Source organism: Lissotriton vulgaris, chromosome 1_1 (assembly GCF_964263255.1).
Source record: "Lissotriton vulgaris chromosome 1_1, aLisVul1.2, whole genome shotgun sequence".
NCBI classification, from domain to species: domain Eukaryota; kingdom Metazoa; phylum Chordata; class Amphibia; order Caudata; family Salamandridae; genus Lissotriton; species Lissotriton vulgaris.
The window spans coordinates 1393080639-1393104206 of NC_141685.1; the positions used below are offsets into that span (position 1 = coordinate 1393080639).

The window sequence follows — 23568 nt, forward strand, 5'->3', positions numbered from 1 at the left end:
CCCGTCACTCTGAAGGCAGAATAAGAAGAGCTGGCTAAGAAGCGGGTGACAGTAGCATACAAACAGCCCCACCCAAGGACCAAAGGTTGCGGCTCCAAATGCCAGAACCGGAAAGGAGGAAACACAGCTCAGCCAACAGCAGCAGGAGAGAGGCACCAGGGAAACAGCGCGTACACACTAACTCCCGACGGAAGTGCTAAATTACAAAAATCCAGGCAGAGGCAAGACGTCTGAAGGAAGACCTCCAAACACAGGAGGAGAATCCAAATTTCTGATTGTCAAACACTGGGTATGCAGTAAGGATGGGCTTATATCTTGCCCTCCATTAATAACCAATCACGGGCACCACTTCCTGTGGCAGCCCCTAAGGCTGTTGGGAAATGTAGTCCAGCATGCACACACGTCTTCCAGTCATTCGGCAGTAAAGTAAGGAGGGAATAGCCAGATTGTGTGTCCCCCTTATGTGCATGTCCTTCCCACCTGACACCACCATGACATTGTGGGTGGAGAATAAAAATAAGGAACTAGCAGGTAATCTGGAGGATAAGGTGGTTACACGTTTTGGCTCTACAAAGCATTCAGTTCAGTGCAGCCTTATTAATATTTCTACAGGAAAATGAATGGAAGAATCATGCAGATCAGAGCAGGTCTCAGCAGAGCATGAAGCAGCTTGCAACATTGTACTGAAGAAATAGTTAGATCAATAGCGGATTTTCCTTCATAGAGGGAGCAACTCAAACAAATGTCAGCATTACAATGGAGGTTGCATGACGGAGGAGTTTGGGATGGCAAAAGACTGGGTATAAGTGGTGGTTATCAGAATGAGTTTGATGAAACTTTGCATTATGATGACAGTGAAGAGCTTGAGGGGGGAGTTTAGAGAATGGGATTGGAAGGACGGCATGAAAAGATACGAATGTGGAGGGACTAGGGGCAGGGCAGGGTTTAACAGGGCAAAAACGTGTTTTTAGTATATTGCAGAAGTCTGGAGCAGACCAGGCAATTACTCAAGAGGACAGTAAACAGAATCTACAGACATGCGAATCTGAAGAAATTCATAGGTGGTCATCACAACTACCAAATGTTAGGGCCTCATGGTGGTCAGTATCAGGGAATAAGGGTAATGTTTCTTGCAAAAACAAAATATCAATTGGAGTAGGGGAGGGGAAGTTGGTTAAGTATTGTGGTACAGATGCTCAAGGGAAAGAGAATGTTATTAAGGATCATCAAAGACAGATAAAGGAAAAAGATACTAAAACGAAGTAATGATAAACAAATACAAAGTGAAAAAGGGAAAACAATGATAAGCAGGATACAAAGAAAGCTGGTGAAGATGATAAGAATCTACATAAAAGATTACCATACATGGGTATTGGAATGCCTTTGGGATCTTAATTACTGGCAAAAACAGAGAATATAATATGGAACCATGAATTTGTAGATGTGTTCATGTTGTTATACAGGGACATAGAAGCAAAAGAAGGTTCCAAGGAGGAGGAGTGGGAGTTAGCTGGGAGGCCAAAAGTACCCAAAACTATAGAAAACTGAACATCTGCATTTTTAACGTATGCAAGAATTTATTGTGAGAGACATCAGAATAGAGCAGTAGCAATGTTAAGTTTATAGACATTATACACAAAGCACAAATGCTTTTTGGAAGATATGCCTGGTTGAGCTACATGAAGAGTTCAGGACCAGGGTCAGTTTAAAAAATGAAAAACCATGGGGGGACATTGACTCGGAATTATGGCTCCAGTGGATTTCATCTGCCCAGCCTCCAACCACAACCCATACAGCAAGAGGTTTACCAGTAACTTATCAGACTTTTCAGTATCGTCCCACCCAATTGGGCTGACTGCATTTTACTGAGCCCAAGAAGACGGTGTCCGCCAGAACGTAGAGTTAGAGAACGCAAATGGCGGAAATCAAAACTAGGGGAAGACAGACTGGCCAATAATATAGCACCAGGTTGTACCTTAAGAACTGTTATATAGCAAGGCAAACATATCTAGCCACCCGAATAGAGGAGTCAAAGGGCTCTTCCAAAGAACTCTTTTGGATTCTTAAAGAATTCACCACTCCAAGAGTCAGCAATCTGGCATGCCCCACTACGCAGGAATTTTGCGATGAGCTCGCCACACATTTCAAAAGTAAGATAGATAATATCTATGACTCTTTTGATCAGGAATTTGAGAATAGGGAAGAAATTTCAAACCCAGATAATCCCCTCCTACCGAGACTGGAGACCTTTGCAACTATTACTACGGAGCAAGTCCTACCACTGCTGAAACATATTAAGTCAGGCTCTCTGTCTGATGTGGCTCCCCCCCACATCAACTCCGACCTAGCGATGGAGTTGGTAACTCCAATTCGGGAAATCTGTAATCTGTCTTTAGGAACCTCCTCCTTCCCACTGAAATGGAAAAAGGCATTTATTAAACCCCTGCCTAAGAAACCATCAGCAGATTGCGCTGATTTACAAAACTACAGACCCATTTCTCTTCATTTCCCTGGGTAATAGACAACTCTCAGACTAGCTGGAACATTATAATCTTTTGGACCCCTCGCAGTCAGGTTTTCATGCTGGACACAGCACTGAGTCTGCCTTAACAGAGGTAATAGATACAATCAGGTTACTGTTTTACTGTTAAACGACGGGACCCCTACAATGCTAGTCCTTTTAGATCTGTCGGCAGCCTTTGACACCATCTCTCACAGAATCTTGTTAGATAAACTGTGAGAGATTGGTGTCACAGGGAAGGCATTAGAATGGCTGCAGAGTTTTCTATCGGATAGATCTCAATGTGTACAACTGGATACCCTTGTATCCCAGTCTACAACTGTGGATAAAGGTGTACCCCAGGGCTCCATACTAAGCCCCACCCTGTTCAATATCTATGTGTCATCTCTGACCACCGTCATCAAATCCTGTGGGTTCCAAACCATCTCTTATGCGGACGATACTCAAGTGATAGTCCCCATAGAGAAGGACCCGAGGCGACCAGAGATAGATTCAAACTTTGCATGCTAAAAATAGCTGCATGGATGAGAAAGAACTTCCTGCAGCTTAATTCCAACAAAACTGAGATCTTATTGTGTGGGAATGCTGAGGACTTGTGGACAGAGGAGTGGTGGCCGGGGGAACTTGGAGAAGCTCCACCCCAAACAAATGGGCAAAAACTTGGGCATTTTAATGGACAATAACCTATCTATGGAGGAGCATGTTAAGACCCTATCAGGCAAGTATTTTGGACTGATGCATACGCTAAAAAAGATTTTCACATGCATTCCTCTCTCCACCAGAAGGGTCCTGATACAGGCACTTCTAGTCAGTAGACTAGATTATGGAAACTCTCTACTGGTGGGGATGAGGGAGGACCTGCTCTCAAGACTACAAGTCGTTCAAAATACGTCTGCACGCCTGGCATTGAACAAGACAGCATGTACACCATCTCTGCCGCTATTGATAGAGTTACATTGGCTTCCTATCAGAAAAAGAGCAGTTTTCAAACTTTTATGCCTAGTTTTCAAAGCACTTCACGGTCGGGGACTTAGATACCTAACTAAGAAATTAGAATGGTATACCCCGGTCTGGCAACTAAGATCCAGTGGCCAAAGGCTCCTTCAAACGCAAAGAATTAAAAAAGTTAAGGTGGGAGGCCGCTCTTTCTCTTACCTGGCTCCCAAATATTGGAATGCGTTGCCAGAAGAACTGCGGGCATGCCCCACCCTGACTATCTTTAAGAAACACCTAAAAACCTGGCTATTTTAAGGCAGTAATGTTGTATGATGTCGACTGCTTTCCTGGCCGCCGAGAGATCCCTTGGGAGATGATTTGTGCAGCATATAAATAATAATAATAACGTATGATGCAGTGCACCACAGGAATTCACTAACAGAGGTCCAATAATCGCCACTCTCCTCCATGAGAGTCCACTGCATAAGTATAGTTTAATAAGCCCAAGCGTCAAGAAACCAAAGTTTTAAAAAAGGAACTGTAGGAGCACTAATAAGGCTCCCCCTACTTATCTGAATTCGGATTGTAAATAGCTCCTTGTTCCTTCACAGTAGCCAATGCAGGTTGATGTGAGGGGGTGACCAGCAGTACAAAAATACATTGTCGTACTACACCCGTCACTCTGAAGGCAGAATAAGAAGAGCTGGCTAAGAAGCGGGAGACAGTAGCATACAAACAGCCCCACCCAAGGACCAAAGGTTGCGGCTCCAAATGCCAGAACCGGAAAGGAGGAAACACAGCTCAGCCAGCAGCAGCAGGAGAGAGGCACCAGGGAAATGGCGCGTACACACAAACTCCCGACGGAAGTGCCAAATTACAAAAATCCAGGCAGAGGCAAGACGTCTGAAGGAAGACCTCCAAACACAGAAGGAGAATCCGCTATTGATCTAACTATTTCTTCAGAACAATGTTGCAAGCTGCTTCATGCTCTGCTGAGGCCTGCTCTGATCTGCATGATTCTTCCATTCATTTTCCTGTAGAAATATTCATAAGGCTGCACTGAACTGAATGCTTTGCAGAGCCGTAACTTGTAACCACCTTATCCTCCAGATTAACTGCTAGTTCCTTATTTTTATTCTCCACCCACACTTTCATGGTGGTGTCAGGTGGGAAGGACATGCACGTAAGGGGGACACACAATCTGGCTATTCCCTCCTTACTTTACTGCAGAATGACTGGAAGACGTGTCTGCATGCTGGACTACATTTCCCAACAGCCTTAGGGGCTGCCACAGGAAGTGGTGCCCGTGATCGGTTATTAATAGAGGGCAGGATATAAGCCCATCCTTACCGCATACCCAGTGCTTGACAATCAGAAATTTGGATTTTCCTTCATAGAGGAAGCAACTCAAACAAATGTCAGCATTACAATGGAGGTTGCATGATGGAGGAGTTGGGGATGGCAAAAGCATGGGTATAAGTGGTGGTTATCAGAATGGATTTGATGAAACTTTGCATTATGATGACAGTGAAGAGCTTGAGGGGGGAGTTGAGAGAATGGGATTGGAAGGACGGCATGAAAAGATACGAATATGGAAGGACTAGGGGCAGGGCAGGGTTTAACAGGGCAAAAACGTGTTTTTAGTATATTTCAGCAGTTTGGAGCAGACCAGGCAATTACTCAAGAGGACAGGAAACAGAATCTACCGACATGCGAATCTAAGGAAATTCATAGGTGGTCATCACAACTACCAAATGTTGGGGCCTCATGGTGGTCAGTGTCAGGGAATAAGGGTAATGTTTCTTGCAAATAACAAAATATCAATTGGAGTAGGGGAGGGGAAGTTGGTTTAGTATTGTGGTACAGATGCTCAAGGGAAAGAGAATGTTATTAAGGATCATCAAAGACAGATAAAGGAAAAAGATACTAAAAAAAAGTAATGTGTGATAAACAAATACAAAGTGAAAAAGGGAAAACAATGATAAGCAGGATAAATAGAAAGCTGGTGAAGATGATAAGAATCTACATAAAAGATTACCATATATGGGTATTGGAATGCCTTTGGGATCTTAATTACTGACAAAAACAGAGAATATAATATGGAACCATGAATTTGTAGATGTGTTCATGTTGTTATACAGGGACATAGAAGCAAAAGAAGGTTCCAAGGAGGAGGAGTGGGAGTTAGTTGGGAGGCCAAAAGTACCCAAAACTATAGAAAACTGAACATCTTCATTTTTAATGTATGCAAGAATTTATTGTGAGAGACACCAGAATAGAGCAGTAGCAATGCTAAGTTTATAGACATTATACACAAAGCACAAATGTTTTTTGGAAGATATGCCCGGTTGAGCTACATGAAGAGTTCAGGGCCAGGGTCAGTTTAAACAATGAAAAAACCATGGGGGGACATTGACTCGGAATTATGGCTCCAATGGATTTCATCCGCCCAGCCTCCAGCCACAACCCATACAGCAAGAGGTTTACCAGTAACTTATCGGACTTTTCAGTATCTTCCCACCCAACCTGGGGCGAGGTGGTATGAAAAGGAACAATCATCATATGCATTTTGAATTTTAAAAAAGGATTCTGTTACAGGCAGTTGTGCCGTTACAAGCATGAATGCACCCACTGTGGAGAAAAGTAGCTTCTCACACAATGTTTTGAAGAGCAAGGAAGAATTCAGAAAGGTAGAGATAAGCAATTTAAATATACGCAAAAAGACTCAAACACCCATTATACTTGAGGTATTATCAGCCTGGCTAATGGACTATCAAGATAGTGAGGCAGCATCCAAATTATTTTGGGGTTTCAAATTTTTGACCTTGGATTTGGCTATCAAGGGCCTAGACAAAGAAGATGGGCAGACAATCCAAAAATCAGCAAAGCAGTTGCCAGATACAGTACAACAAAAACTAATTTCAGAGTTAAAGGCAGGCAGGATTGCAGGTCCTTCTTTCCAGTGGAAACAGCATGCCCTGGTAGGGTCCGTCCCCCTTGGCACTCCTAAATCCCCATTGGAATGGGTTGATTAGTTCATCAATGTAGAGCATAAATAAAATACAAAATATTCTTCATTGGTTTTACAACGTTTAATCATGTGTTTTCTTATTGAATTCAATTTCCATTAGTTGCTTAATATCAGCAATCATGTACATCCATAACCCTGTTGAGGCATAATTCTCTTTCCTTCTTACTCATCCCTTCCGATGCATTTCAGGCAACCAGCCCTTCGTCAGGGGATAGTTCTAGAGGAATACATATATTCTAAAATGAGAGAAACCAAAACATCAAAAAAATCAATCCGGCATACGCTGGTGAGGTGAATCGTAATTGCGGGGTAGCATAGTACTGTGACAGCAAGTCTTGAGTGTTAGATATGATAACCTGCTTCATGCGGCAAATATACTGATAGGTCCAAGTCAGAACTGTGATGGATATAGTTACTCCCAATTTTATAGCCATATCTTTCAAACACTGCTATATTAAACAGTATCGCATAAATCAAGCAAGCAGATTATCCTTATAGCCAGGTGCATTCTGGGAAACTAAACGTATGTGCCAAAAGCCAATGAAGTGACTCACCGTTGTGCACCTGTGTTTTTAATCCATGAAAGAAAAAGACTGATACAGATGGTGAAGTGGCAAGGTTGAAAATCACGAGTGACGAATATGCTACGCAAAGTAATAATTGTTGTTGTGTTAGTGTAAAGACCATCGTGATTTTTAGCTGAAAAACAACCTCCATCATATTAACTTAAAAGGACTCATATCCTCTGTGCAGTAATAAACATAATACAATATATGCAGCATGCAACAATTATCCAATGTTTAAAGGAGACACAGATATGCTTGGTTACGCTTAAAGCGCGTTCAGAGATTTCAAAAAGGTCACACGTGTCTGAAATGCTGGAGATGAATAACGCGGGTAAAATTATTTAAAAGTGGCTGAATAAATGCATGAAATTCAGATTACGTATGGCATGTCGTTAAGCTGATACTACTTACGAGAGAAGGGTTTAAATCAACCTAGTCGGAAAATCATTAGCAAGGAGTGCAATGGTCCCATGGCGTTATGGCGTCGGAGTACTGACCAGAGAAAACGGACTGCGAAGTTAACTGTGTTGGAGGGAGAGTGAGTAGGGGGGTCATGTTGTAAGTGGCCATTCAAAAATGTAATCGTTTCCCCTTTAGGTGTAATGCCAAAGAAAGATCCAGGTGAATATAGATTGATTCACCATTTATCATGGCCAGTGGGAAATTCTGTAAATGATTTTATTTCTCAAGCAGAATCTAGTGTGTCTTATGCATCAGTGGATGATGCTTTAAAACTGGTAAGAACAGCAGGAAGAGTAGCAAACTTGCTAAGAGTGATGTACAATCTGCATTTTGGCTATTAGCAATACATCATTCTTATTTTGAACAGCTTGGCGTGCAGTTTGGCGGTGTTTTTTTTATGTAGACAAAGTCCTTTCAATGGGATGTTCAGTCTCATGTGCTTTATTTGAGACATTTAGCACTTTCTTGCAATGGTTTTACATGGAAACAAGTGGTCGCAAACTGGTATGTCATTTTCTAGATGACTTTAGGTTCATTGGAGAAAAGAATAATGTTCATTGGAGAAAAGAATACAGGCAGGTGTGTGAATAATAATAATCCACATTTGTAAAGCGCGAACCATCACCCGTTAGGGTCTCTAGGCGCTGGGGGCCGTCTGGAAGATTAAGCAAGCTATTGCCCAGAGTCACATGGTGCTGGGCTAATCTGCCTCAGGCCCCAGGGATTGAACCGTGATCCCCAGATTCTGGAGTCAGTCACCCTGGCCGCGGTGCCACACCTCTCCCCTTTACAGAATTTTGAATAGATAGCAAAATAACTTGGTCTACCATTGATTCCAGCAAAAACAGAGGGGAAAAGTACAAGAATCACATTTCTAGGCATTGAAAGAGATACTACAAAAATAATAGCAAAATGATAGCTTGGCCTCCAGTTGCAAAAGTTCAGGAAATAAGGTCATTTCTGCTGTTTGGTGAGAAAAAAAGTGGAGCTCAGGAGGATGCAGAAATTATTAGGCTACTTATATTTTTACATGTAGAGTAGTCAGAGTTGGAAGAACCTTTTGCAGACGAATAGGCATGTCTATATCTGGACCTTATTTACCTCACCACAGGATAAGAATTTCCATAGCTCTTAGAGAAGACATGGCTATTTGGCTAAAGTTTCTTGAGGATTTCACAATGGTGTTTCATGGATGAAGACGTTATGACAGATTCAGATCTACTCTGAAGCCTCAGGTTCCAAAGGCTTTGGTATATTCTGAGAAGGTTGTTGGTGTGCAGAAAGCTGGCCACAACACTGGTTGACACAAGGTCATAGTATAGCCTTTTTAGAGTTATTTCCTTTGGTTGTGGTTTGTACATATGGGGTGAAGAGTTTTGTAATAGGTCAGTTATGTTTAATGTGGACAATTTGGCTGTGGTAGAGCTTGTTAACAAGCATAAAGCGAGAGATTTGAAAGTATTGCGTCTATTATGAGCCTTTATGCTGAAATGTTTACAACTTGATATTTTGTTCAAAGCTAGTCATGTCGAGGCACAAAAATAATATAGCAGACGTGCTGGCTTGTTTTCTTTGGCAGACGTTTCACAGCTTGGCATCAGGTACAGAGAGCAGCCAGGCACAGATCCCACAGAACGCTTTTGACCCTGGGAGGATTGAGGATAGTCAGGCTTGTAGAAAAGTCTTTAGACTCATCCATAAGAAGAAGTTACCAGAAAGCATGGAGAGAATTCTTAAGTTATGGTAACAATAAGTCTTGCAAAGAAAATACAGTGTCCAAAAGGGAGAAAATTATCTGAGGTTTTATGCTGCATTTGATACAGAAAGGCTTGTCATACACCACTATTTCAGGAAAATCAGCATGTATTTCCTTTTATGGACAGCTATGGTGGGGACATGATCCAAATCAAGGTGTTTTAGTTGGGAAGTTTAAAAGGTTTCAGTAAAGAACAACAGAATAAAAAATTGTTTAGGGAACCAGTGACTTTTGACCTGTTGTAGCAGTTATTGCAGTTACCTCTTTGTTGTTATGATGAGTTCGAAACATTATTATTTAGGCTATGCATTTGACTGTTATTTCTCAGGGCTTTCACAGCATCAGAGTAACAGGTAGGTATGCAAAGAGTAGAGATATCTTTGGAGCAAGATAGAATACGCATTTGGTTAAGAGCATCTAAAACAGACCAATTGGGAACAGTGTGTATGCTTAAATGAGAGTGGTGTTAAGGGTTGCTGCCCAGTGGAAGAATGGAAACATTTTCAAAAAACATTAGGGGCTCAAAACTGTGAACTTTTCCATCATGCAGATGGTAAAAACAAAGTGACTAGTTCAAATTTCACCAGCTGTACTATGAAAGACATTGATTGGTTTAGGTAAAGATGCTAGGTGATATGGAACACATTCTTTATGGATTGGGAAGGCAACAGAGGCGGCAAGATTGGGTTGGTCTTTGTGGGACATAAGAAGGATTGGGAGACAGAAATCAAAATGTTGCGAACGATATGTAAGAAAATAATCACTTATTGTCTTGAAAATGTGGCTAATTCCTTTAAATAAAAATGTAGGCTGTGTTCATGAGCCTTTTTCTGTAAAAAATGAGTACCTGGATAGTAGGACATTCCTTCTTTAAATGGGCAGCATTGTAGGCAGAACAGCAAATTTATGGCCGCTCTTTTGGACTCCAGAGTTCCAGACATGAGGTGGTATGGAAGGGAGAAAGTGGGATGCACTTGGGAGTGTGTTGCCCATTTCAGAAGAACTCTGCTTGATTAGAGGGAGTCCTGATATGTGGATAATTCATCTAGGTAAAAATGATTTAGTAAATGTATCTGGTTTAGCATTAATAACGCAGATGAAAGTGAACTTAACTGTCATAAAGACAACTGGGGTAGTGTGTGCTCAATTTGGACTGAATTCTTATATCGGAAGCAGTTGAGAAGAGCTAGGTGGCATGAGGCATTGGACAAGGCAAGAAGAAAGCTAAATAGGGCAATGGGTAGTTTTTTGTTCTAATTTAGGTATTGCCGTATGGGAATTTAACTGAAAATGTTGCAAATATTTTCGTTCTGATGGGGTACATTTATCACAAATGTAATGAAATTTGTACTTGTAAAGCGCACTAATACCCCAACTGGGGTGTCCTGGTGCTGTAACGCATACCGCTGTGGAACCCTTCCTGGCTTTTCCCTGTGAAATATCCACTCCTGGGCACCCCCAAGGTAAAGCCAGGCATCCCAGCACTGTTGGGGCCGTTGTGGATATTAAGCAAGCTATTGCCCAGAGTTGCAGAGTGGGACCCATGATTAGAATAGGCACTGAGGCAAGACTGATCAGGTCCGAGGAAACTGAGCCCAAGTCCCACCAAGGTGGGAATCGAACCCTGGTCCCAGGCCAGATCTCTGCATTGGGGTCTGCTGCTCTAACCCTTGAGCCACACTTCTCCACAAATGGGGCAAGAGTACTATTTGTTGGAAATTAGGGAATTGTTCTCAAAATTGTGAAGATTCAATATCATAAGGGTTGGGGCAGGACAACTCTGCAGTTTTCCTGGGTGGCAGTTTTTTGGGTGGTGGACAGACTGGAGCGAGCTTATCCATCCCTTGGGGGGAGGACAAAACACAGGAGAGGTGAAGAGTAAACAAAGTGACTTTGACCAACACTAGAGCAGATCGCTTGGGGATGTGGAGAGATTGTGATATTAGGGTATGCAAGGAAATGGCAGTGAATGAAGGGAGAATGGGAAAAGGTGGAATAGCATGGAGTTTTTTCTTGAACCAATGTTATGCAAATTGGGGAGTTTAAGGGTGTGGGGAGCGTTTAGAATTTTATGTATTAGTGAGGTTGAAATATTAATAATGTTTTGTATTAATGAAGTTTATGCTACATACCTGTCTTAATAAAGTGGCCTTTTTAGCTAATAAAGAAGATAGTGGAATGCGATTTATTGTGCAATGATAGACAATGGCAGTAACCGTGCTTGAGTTGCTTCCATGCTCCATCATTTAATTGTTCAAAAGAAACAAAGTAAACAGAGGTTCATAGGGGACTTTTATGGAGACTTGAGTTTAAGGGGATCTGCCAGCTGCACCAGGGCTGCCTTCACCAGCATATGCAGCCGCCCTCATCCTAACACGCACTACCAACTCCTTTAACAGAACTGGCCTAAGCTGGCACCCCGGCTAACAAGAATGGAATGCAAAGGAATGAAATGCCAGGAGTGGCCGCTATCTCTGGGGGCACTTGCACTTTTGTCTACCTCCAGGGCAATCACGCTGTGCTCAATCAACAAAACTCTCCGGCCTCCACATGATTCCAATGCCACTGCAACTGAGCCCATGATCAGTGCCTCCATGAGCTTGGGTGCGGTTGTAAAAATGTTCTCCTGCCAACTTCAAGCTCTGTGCTCTTCCTACAGACACACAAATAATGGACGGAATGCAGAACAAATTAAAACATTCACCCCCAGACAGGAGAAATGGGTTAAATCCATTGTTTTTTTGCTCACCATGCCTCCCCAGTTTAGACCCAGTCATATGCAAATCAGTCTTGACCCTGTGCCTCATGGGGACAGTCCAGCCCGAACTGCCAGGCCAGGCCCTCCCTGGACCGGAAACAAGCATCCTAGGACCGGTCTCAGGGTTTTATCCCTCATCAGCCAGCCTAGCTTCAATCCAGTGGCACAGTGATCCCTGTAAAAGTAGAAGAATGCTTGTCAGGCAGGAGATTCAACATCAGCGGCATGTTCTTATCATTTATTTTATCATGTAAGGTGTATATTTGAGAGAATGGATGAGGATAACTTTAAACTGTATTATCCATCTTCCAAAAATTGCTGTATTTAGGGGTACCTAAATTTTGTGGGGTAGAAAATATTAGTATGCGTTTTGGAGATCCTTGTTATTAAACAGTGTGAAGGCGTCATGACTAAATGTTTCTTTTAGGGGCTCAAGAATGTTAATATCCGAGAGGTCTATTTCAAAATGTCACACAGCACAGCAAGCCACCTTACTGTGCTGCATTGGGTGACAGAGAAAGGGCAGGAAAGTACTCTATTTAACAATATGCGGCACATTCCCGTATTTACCCAGCCCTGCTGCATAATGTGCTGCCTAATCCCAAAGCAGGCACCCTTGCACCATGGTGAAAGGGTGCCTGCATTGTAGGCAGTATTGTTTCTGTGCAGTAAGGGTGCCTTCCTGCACAAAAACAATCTTGCAACTTCCACTGCAAAACAGTCTCCTGAGGCATTTTCCTCTTTCTGTGTGCGCTTCGGAATGCAGCAGAAAAAGGAAAAAACAAGTAAAAATAAACATATTTCTCATTGTTATGCCTCATTTGGGTAGGATTAGCAGTTTCGGTGCATTTCCTCATCTACCACTTATAGTAAATCTGGGAATGCATCAAAATCTAAGGGTGTTGCAGGGGAACCAATGCACCACCCATGGGACACCTCCCTTGGGCAGAGTAACACAATGCTTTGATTTGCTCTGCATTGCGTTACTCTGCATTTATCAAGCCATTCACGGCAACGCAAGGTGGCCTTGTGTGGCTTGATAAATCACACTTAGTATTTGTGTCGTGGATGCACCCCTCTGAGTGGTTCAAGAGCACACAATTACATGAATAATATGGCCTTAAGTGTTTTTAGTTGGGATGGGAGATTGGCCAAACCCTACTAGTTTGCTTATTTTCTATTAATGATTCTTTTTAAATTGGGGACAGCAGGTATTTGTCCAGCAACATGTTGAGTATGCGCTGGGCAACACATTGGTTAGCTTCTGAATAGTTACGTGGGAAAAGAACGTAGCCAGCTGCCCTTTATAAGAACTATGGCACAATTAATTACCACAAAAGAATGAGGAAAAATGTGGGTAAGGGGTTTAGGAAAGGGAGTTGATCCTGTTGGTGAGATATCGTAGACAGGGTCAATCAAATACTCATCAAAATGTCCTAACATCTAACATTTACAATATGCTAAGAAATAAGCTTCTTACCCTGGTGCAGATGACCTAAGTCTTATATCACCTTCAGTTTGTTAAAATGGTTGGTGTCTACTCTAGTGTGGGACTGAGTGATGGGGTATAGAAATATGAATGGCAATATAGCAGTCTGAAAGGCGAAGTACCTGTTATCTCCAACAATAGCACAATGTTTTCCAAATCTATTAACAATTATTTCAAGATATGCAAGGACACACATCCTTTCTTCCAATAACAGAAATGTGGAAGACCGCAATGGAGCCCTCCACATTTCCATTTCTGTTGTACCACCTCCACAGTAAACACACACTCAGCCCCAGCCTCAGTCCCACGTAATGCCTCTGAGGCATCTCCTTCATCAGGTCTCGGGTGCAGATGACATCGACAGCTGGACCGTTCTGTGTGGCACAGTGTGAGCAGCAGGTTGAGATCACCCTAGTCACATGGACTGGCCTTTGACAGGCTTAGGAGTTTTGGTGAGGCTGTTGAACAGGCGGTTGCCTCCTCTCTGGAGGCGTAAGCCCTCCCCAAATCATTAGATATGATTTTTTTATTATGTTCCACGTAACTTTGGAGCGAGATTTCCAGGCAGGGAGGTTCCCGCATCCCTCCCCGTACTCATAGTGGGCTAATTTACTTGCTTCCCATTCTTTCCTTAAGATTTCATCCAGATGGTCTGCTAAAGCTTGTTTTGCTCACCTTATTTCATTGTCTACCTCATCCTGGTCCTGCTCCCTATTTGTGAACCTCTTTTAGACATAGCTTTTAAAATAATATCTACTAGAGCTTTTAACCTGTAGACTCTTTGCATTTTTTTTGTTGCTAAACTAATTATTCTACCCCTGATGAAAGCTTTATAAGTGTCCCATATCACATGAGTTGGTGCTGAAGAGTCATTAACTGTAAACAATCCTAGGGAGTCACTCTTCAGCTGAGTCATAACTGTAGGATCCCATAGCAGAGACCTATCGAGAGTCCATCTATTTTTGGCAGGCTCCTTTTCTAGTAGCAGAACTAAGGCTACTGCCGATTGATCTGATTGGTGCTCAGGGACATGGCTAACTTCTCTCACGCTACTCACCAACCTTGAATCCACCAAAAATAAATCAATCCTAGAGGAGTGCCCATGTTTTACATTGTGAAAGGTATAATTTTGGCAGCTGCTAGCCACCCTCAATTTAACTCTCCTATATAGCTGATGTTTTCCCTTCTTGTATATTTATTAAGTTTGGGCTTCAACAGAATGTTAAAATCACCTCCCAGAATGATTGGAGCTTTAACTTCCAATAAGTGATACTATAAGGATTTCAGGGGAGCCTCGTTGTCAGTATTTGGGCCATAAAGCCCAGCCAACACATACCATGTAGTCAGTATTTTAACATTGATTAGGGCCCACCACCCTCCATTGTCTACTTAACACTCCTGCAAAAGAGCCTTAGCAGTTTTGATTGGGGATTAAACCCACTCCCTTAGTACAGTACATTTGGTTGGTGTGGACTGAGTCTGCAATTCACTTCTGTTTAGAAATATAACTCTTCCATTCTTCAAGTGAGACATGAGTCTCTTGAAAAATCTTTACATCTGCATCGGCCTATTTTAGATATTGCAGGATCATTCTCCTTCTTCTAGCGACTCTAAGCCCATTCACATTCCACGTAAAAAATGTTAGGGGATAGGTTTCACATCTTGACCTAGATTTTTCATTATTTTACCACTGATTGGCTCAGGCCCCTTGTACCTCTGAGCCCTAAAACCTAGGGCCCAATTCACAAATGTAATCTGAGACAAAATCCTAACTTTACGACTTTCGGTATTCACAAAAGGCATTTTGAATCCCTAAAATTATACATCTTATTATCCCACATGATTTTTAACAGGGCTTTGAACCTCAGATGGCCTTCTTTCAAAATCTATATACAGAAGATCTTACAGCTTCGGAGGTTGAGGTGAATGAGTATATTGCTAGTGTAGTGCTTCCCACGCTCTGCGAAAACTTGGCCCGTCTGTTTAACCAGAGAATCACTTTAGGAGAGGTCCAGTACGTAATTAAAAATCTAAAGAAAGTTTGTGCGGTGGGGCTGGATGGATTAATTAATGAGTTTTATATCTCTCTTCAAGAGGTAATAGTCGCTGTTTTGGTCAGACTGATGGATGGAATCTTCTCAGAAGAGATGCAATGCCCAACAATGTGGGAGGAAGGGGCTGTCAGCTTGATCTTAAAACCAGACAAGCATCCTAAGAGGTGCAAGTTTTACAGATCAATCTCCCTACTGAACTGTGATTATGAAATCTATGCGCAGGTTCTTGCTAAGAGGTTGGAGTCAGTGATTGATCTTGTGGTTCAGCTAGGCTAGACCAAAAGGGTTTTATAAAGGATCGCCAGCTCCATGTCTTACCGCATGAACTGATCGGTGCAATCAATGTAGCATCTGTAAACCACCTGCATGTGTCTGTTTTTAACTTCGATGCAGCAAAGGCTTTCAACAGAGTTAGCTGGCCTTTTCTCCGATGCACAATGCACCGACTCCGTTTTTATGAGAGGATTGTAAGAGCTATTTGCCCCATCTATAAGACTCCCTCCGGTAAGATCCTTGTTAATGGGTCCCTCACCAATTCAATTACTATAGAGCGGGGGACCATGCAGGTATGCCCTCTCTCTCCTCTTCTTTTTGTTTTATACATAGAACCCCTTGCATGCAAAATTATAGCATATCAAAATGTTTTGCCATTTTAATGGAATGGATGGGTAAAAAAAGTGGCACTCTTTGTTGTTGATCTGATGGTTTTTACGAGGGATTGTTCTCAATCCTTTCCGGCTTGCGCCCTTCTGCTGTCTACATTTGGTGAACTTTCAGGTTACAAAATCAATGCACTAAAAACTAGGATTATGTCCTCGAACACCCCCAAATAACCTTCGGAGAAAGCAGGAGATTAGATATCTTGGGATACAAATAACTCAAGATCTTAATAGGCTGACCCAGGCAAACCTCGACAATAAAATCAAGGAGGCCAAGGCAATGCTGAGGCTCTGGGCGGGCCTACCACTCTCAATTTTAGGACGCTCCAATATGGCGAAGATGTCGATCATCCCAAAAAGTATGTTCATCTTTGATGCATTTCTGCTGACCTTTAACTCCAAGGCCCTAAAATCCTTGCAAGAGGACATATCAAGCTTTATTTGGTCAAATAAAGGGGTGAGGATAGCTTTTAATAAATGAATGAAGCTGAAACTAGACGGAAGCATCGCTGGCTTAGACTTTTGCTTTCACTGCTGGGCTTTTCAATTAAAGAACATTAGATCTCTTTTTGGCAAAGCAGTCTCTTTTTCCTCTTTCCATCTAGCCACGAAGAAAAACTTACCATTTGGTGTTGATAGCTTCCTTTTTAAATTTGGCCAGACCATATTCGTAAAACTTTGAAGATTCCTTACTATAGTTCTGCCGCACCGATCTGTAAGTCTCCCGGGACCCCAAATTGCCTACAGGACAAGCTGACCCTGCATCTGCAGCAACCAGCAATAAATAAATTGGGTGTTTACTATTGAACAGCAAATTAGTTGAGTGGGACCTCCTTGACAATATCACGATTCATAAAATAACAAGGTTTAAATATTATCAACTACTGAGTTGGGCAAATGGTCTTGGTAAAGAAGGGGAAGGCAAAAAAAGAATGCTAAAGCAAGTTACTGAGGCCCTTTTCCAGTTGAAGAGGTGGCCTAGTGGTATGGATTTTGGTAAAGGAAGACTAGCCTTCATCGTCTCTGGATGAGTCCTGGGGGAGTGAGCTGCCTAGGACTGACATCACACACTTATGGTAAGTATTGATGCACACTTTATGGTCAGTTGTTAAAGCTGCTAATTTAAAAATAAATCATTTTTTTACAGTACACAGAGCCTAAAAGGCTGTGAAAGTTGAGAGGCCAAGGAACCAAATGCTGCCCCAAGTGCGTAGCCGTAAATGCAGACAATATCCATATGTGTTGGCAGTGTCCTCGGGTCCAGGGCTTCTGGGATGATGTTGGTAAGCTGACTTCCGAAATTATAAAGATGAAATTACTTATTAATGAATAAGGACTAAAAAAAAAAAAAAAGAGGAGGTTTCCCCGCCCAGGTAAGAGAAGACTATGCCCTGTACTAGCATCTTGAATTATTATCAAATATATTGGATGATGTTAACAAGGCCATGTTGTTGAACACTTTGAATACTCTGGGGAATGAGACACCATCCACAAATTCTAAAATTCTTGAACTCTGGAAAGACTGCTTGGGCATGGTGAGGGGAAGACCCTGCCATTTCAGACACTTTGCAGCGTTTATTCAGCTCCATGTTATTTTTAGAGCTATATATAAATTGCGGTAGGGGTGTGTAACAGGTCCTTGGGGTACTGCTTATGTATGGAAATGTATGGAAAAACATAACATAGCCTTAAATAAATAAAAAGGAATTATTTTTTACGATCTGTAGAGGAGAGCAATGATTAATTTGACCAGACGTTCCAGATTTGCCCAGGCTCTAATAGTTTTTAGGTTTAAATCTTTTTATTGAAAAACAGTGCATCAAGATACATGGTTCATAAGCATTACACAGGTCAGTGCCCATCGGGCCCGGTAGAAGAATCAAAAGGCGCCAAGGGGCCTTAGCAGTGTTAGCAAAGTCCGACCTGTCTGGAAAAAGGTAGCTGTAAACAACATCAATTCCAGTAACTTCCCGAGGAAAACGCCCCCCACCTGCAGGCCCCTTACCCTCCCTCCCTTGATCCTCTCTCCCACCATCCCCTTGTCCAGTGCTCATGTCTTCTCCCGGGAGACTGTGTTTCCAAGCTAGTGAGATCAAGTCAGTATCGGGAGTCTCACGGAGCTGTGGCTGCTGGCGTGGTAAGGCGCAGTAGTCTGAGATAACGTAGGCATGTAATTTCTGTGAATTCGGTAAGCAGCAGGGATCGGAAGGACTGACAGAGTTCTTAAAATTGGTCTGGTCGGCCAGGGTGAGGGACAGCTTCTCCATGCCCAACACGTGCCACAGCCGGTGGAGCCAGCCAGTGGTAGAGGGGACCGTGGCTGTGCGCCAGCGTATGAGAATGTTTTGCAGCGCTGACCCCAATGCTATGGCTATTTGGCGCCCCCTGCGAGAACGTAGAGGATACGTCAACGCATTGGGGAGGCCCAACAGGACGTATGCGGGGAGGTGTGGCATGGTAGTTTTAAAATGGGTGTCCACTTCATCAAGTATGTGCTTCCAATAGGATTGGAGGTGAGGGCATTCCCATAGCAAGTGTACTAGGTTGCCAGTTTGGTCGCAGCCTCTCCAGCACAGCTTGTCCTTGGAGCGGTCCATTTCATGCAACCGTTCCGGAGTGTAGTACCAGTATGTAGAGACTTTCGTGAAGGTTTCAGTGAGCCCCATGTGCTATGCAGAATGACGTGCCCTGTAGGAAATCCCTCCCCACTGTTTGTGGCTGAGAGCCCTGCCCAGCTCCCTCTCCCAGCGCTCCCGGCCCGGGTTGTGGACATGTGTGGGTGGTGTTTGGATCATCTTGTAAATGTTATAGATAAGTTTGGCATCGAACGTGCGCGATAGCAGCCACCGCTCATATGGTGTGAGGCGCCTGTCTGCGGTCTCCCGCATCTGCATTTGGAGCGCCCAGTGCCTCATCTGGAGGTAGCGCATGCGTTCGGACTCGGGGAAGCCGTATTCCTGCTTGAAGACTGGAAAGGGGAGTACTCCGTCTGGGCCGTATACATGATATAAGATCCGGCAGCCTGCGGAGCGCGAATGTGCAAAAGCCCCTTTCGCCATACCTGGGGTAAAGACTGGGTTGTCCACTAGTGGCGTCAGCGGGGAGGGAAAAGTGGTCAGCTCCTGAGAGCTGTTGGTTGTATCCCAGGCCTCCAACGGGACCCGAGTTACATGGGAAGCGTAAAGGTTTGCGGGCCTATATGGCTTCGGGAGGAAGGGGATCTCCTGCAGAGGACGCTCCACCACCGCCTGGTCTTTGAAGAGCCAGTGCTTCCCAGACTCCCACCGACTCCACTCGACCAAGTAACGGAGTTGCGCCACCTGGTAATATTTATGCAGATCTGGGATGCCTAGCGCTCCGGCTTCTGGTGCCATCATGGCGATCGCCCTCTTCATTCGTGGCTTCCGGCCTTGCCAGATAAACTGGGCTAAGTCCGCTTGTGTCTGTTTAATCCATCCGGCGGGTGGTCGTAGTGGTAAGGCTCGGAAGAGATAGAGGGCCTGTGCTAAGATGGTCATTTTGATCGCGGCTATTCTTCCCAACCAGGAGAGAGGGAGGTGTTTCCAGCGGCTAAGCTCCTCTCTGATCCGTTTGCAGAGGGAAGCGTAATTCGCCGTCGACATTCCATTCCAGCGAGCGTCGGGGCCAACTGAATCCCTAAATAGGGGACAGTATCAGTCGCCCACTGAATGGGGAGGAGACCCCGCAAGTAGGCCCTGGTGGAGGCGGAGAGAGACAAGTCCAATGCTGTGGATTTGTGCGCGTTCACTTTAAATCCTGCCACGGCCGCGAAAGCGTTGTGCTCGGCGATGCAGGCCGGCAGAGCGGTGCGCGGATGCTCTAGGGAGATCAGTATGTCATCAGCATAAAGACTGATGGTATGCACGTCACCGCCGAACTTTATGCCGGTGGCCCCCTGATTTTGTCCTATTCTTTGAGCGAGTGGTTCCATGTATAAGGAGAAGAGCAGGGATGACAAGGGGCACCCCTGCCTCGTCCCTCTTTCAATCTCAAAGCTGGTCAAGCTATAGCCATTAACCCGCACTACTGCTGTGGGGGACTTGTAACAGTTAAAGATCAGGGTACAGAACTTTTCCCCGATCCCGACCTTGGCCAGAACTAGTTCTAGATATGGCCAGTGTACTCGGTCGAACGCTTTCTCGGCATCGACTGCCAACATTGTCGTGTTCTAATCTAGGACCCCGATCAATACTGTGACTTTATGCCCCTATTCGGCTATAATCCACTTATACCCCTATAATGGCATAAACGATCAAGAGCAATATTTCAGAAACTCGTCTCTGGCCTAACACGATCAGAGCCACATTTCAGAATCGCTTCCTCTGCAGCTCATTAGAGCAAATGACACAGCAGAAGCCACTATCTAAGATTCCTAGATTACACTCCGAGTTCTTCAACAAGATAAAGCTCAGCAACCTGGGAAAGCCCCGCTTGCTATGCTTTGATTAGTAATAGAACTCTAATGAGCACTGAGAGACAATCACTTCCTAGTGACATCTTTATTGACGTCTTATGTCCAAAAACTTACATCAAACCAGGCACCTTTCAGGTATAAATATTACCAACGTTGCCTTAAGCAAACGCTGCCTCAACGACATTGATGATAGCAATGGTGTGGTGAACATAGGAGCAGAACAGCTGTCCCCTTACAGAGCCCAGCAGATGCAAGCTGCCCACGGGCGCTGCCCCTCCTCCTCCTCGACGCGCTGAGAGAGACGCTGTCTTTTCTCCTGCCGAGAAAATCCAGCTCCGGAGTTTCAAGCCTACTCTTGCGAGTGACTGGGATATCGAGTCCTGGAAGGAGATACAAGACCTCCAACATTCTATTTCAGAGGTATGGTGTTGACTAAACCCTTAGAGAGAATTCTTGAAGCAAACCTTGGCAAAACCAACTGAACTAAAACTACTACTTACTTACTCACTCCCAAGTATTCGGCTTAGGTCAGGTACACTGGGGTAGGCGTAATTAGAAGCACCAGTTGAGTACGTTAGCTAAATGTATATATGAATGTATATATTTTATTCATTTTAACCATTGTATGGCTGAGAAACCATATCAATGCTTTTACAGTATTATTTCGCAATCCTCATTTTACTGTACACACTTTTTATAATAACAAGTCTTGCAATTGTGGCAATTCATTTCTCTTGCATGAGAAGAAAGACTGTTCAATAAATAATACCTTTTTATTGGAAACGCCCGTCTCTATGTTCTCTGCACCTTGGTGAAAGTAATCTGCACAACTGACTGAGTAAAATAACTGTCTATTGTTTCACACGACTCTAGAGATTGACTCTTATTCTAAGGAGCAAAGTTGTCATGTTTATGCGGTTGTTGGAAAACTGAATCCCTTCTTGTCTGTGCCAGGGAAGCAGATCACGTCCTATTCAGTCAAGAAAGTTTCCAGTGACCTCTGAGCTAGTTGGTAACAAACCCAATTAAGTTTAGCATAGTCAGTAGAGACCTGGAAGACTGCACTTCTACGTCCATACTATTGTTTATGTTATTCCAATGCGCAGGGCCTATTGGGAAAATAGGAACTACACTACATGGCGCCCAACGTTTGGTAAGGCGATAAAACTAACGCAAGACGTTAGAGTAACTCAGTCGTGCATTTTTCACACAGACCCCTTTCTACCGTAAATACTCCAATAGACGTCTGGAGTGGGTGAAAGGTTAAAATCTGCCCGAACTTAGTAGGAAGAGATTCCTATGTAAAGCTCTGGTTTATTCAACGTTGAAGGATACAGTGTTCCAAAATATTGTGCACCTAATCTTTGTCTCCTTGGAGACCTGCTCTGCAAAAACCTGCATTTCATGAAATGCCAGACTTAGAGAACGGAACCGCTGCACCCGCAGTAAATGCGACTGAGCAGGGTCCCGACGGTGTTAATGAACCGGGTGCGATAATCAACCCGGTCAACATAAGAAAATCTATAACGTCAAAATGTATAGAAAATGGACTGACCACACAAGGTGGCACAGTCGTCTTCGTGATAGAGGCACACGAATATCGGCAGACAGAGGTATTCTATTCTTGGATAAAATTTCCAGCAGCAAATGCTGCAACACACGAGTTCCACTATTACAAAATAGGGGATCCACCGGAAGAGTACGCTCCTTTCGACGAGATTGAAATCCCATTAAAATTCCAAGAGCATTTGCTCTGGTTTAAAGGCGCTCTAAAACACAATGATCATATTACCAGGCTCGGTTCACTAGGTAGACCAGATGCAACGTGGCCGGTTCTAGCCAGCTACACACCACATCCGGACATTGCAAAAATGTCAAAAGAAGAGCTGTTAGTACGGCTAAAAACATTAATTAAAATACATAGACAATTAGTCCAATATGTAATGCGGACTGCTACAGTCCAAACAGCTGGTAACGTTTCACAGCTGACCCCTCATCAGGGGAACACAAATAAAATTACACCACAGAACATACAATCATGTCTTGGTAAAACACCCATAAAACGGGAACAAATTCCTTTCTGGTTAGCGCAGAAAATTATTCAAATAGAGGCAGTATTTCCGAATACTACCCCTATTGAGAAACACAGAATCTTGACCATCTGCCTTCCAATGGGGGTCGCACCACAATTGGAGGACTGTGACACTTGGGGTACAGTCTTTGCTTCCATTTACACAAAAACACATGGTGTTCCGTCAATGGCGGTAATACCAGAAGTGCTAAAACAGATTCAGAATGAATACAGTCCAGAACCTGCTTTAACTCTTGGTATGAAATTACTGAAAGACTTCAAGCAGGTCTCGGCTATATTACTAGCCAATATAAAAGGAGAAGCAGCATCTATGGCGATCCGCCAGAAGTTGAAGGAAACAGATATAAAAGATCAACCAATTGAGCTTGCCAGAATCATAGAAAAATGCTATGAAGAACTAGGTAGAGACAGCTTGGGTGGAAAACCAGTAAAGCCCCAACTGCTTGAAAATCCTGAAAAATTATTTATTAAAAATAATTCAAACACTCCTAAAAAGAGCTGGGATGGAAATAAACAATCCACTCCCAAAGAAAAAGTTTTACAGTCCAGAGGAAGGTCTCCTCGACGGAGGGAAAGAACTCTGACTCGAGAACACCAGTCTCCCCAGAGGGAGCCCTCTGAGAAAAGATATAACCTTAGAAATAGGGATAATTTGAAGAAGCCTGATAGATATCAAAGTATTGATACACGTCCCTCTCGATCTTTTTCGCAGAAATCGGAAAGAAGAGGACGGTCAGACCCAGGAGAGCACACCAAGTCCAAAGACAAGGAACCTGCTCAAAGTAAAAAATCTCAATTTCCAAGAAAGA

General features: G+C 43.4%; 1 protein-coding gene across 1 annotated transcript in view; it reads left to right on the forward strand.

Annotated features, from left to right (window-relative positions):
• LOC147750565 (hyaluronidase PH-20-like) overlaps positions 1-15849 on the forward strand; it is a 135938-nt gene extending 120089 nt beyond the window's left edge. Inside the window, exon 5 of the mRNA XM_086929627.1 lies at positions 15373-15849. Within this exon, the coding sequence (XP_086785753.1) occupies positions 15373-15849 (477 nt within the window). The remainder of the gene's footprint in view (positions 1-15372) is intronic.
• The last annotated feature ends 7719 nt before the right edge of the window (positions 15850-23568 follow it).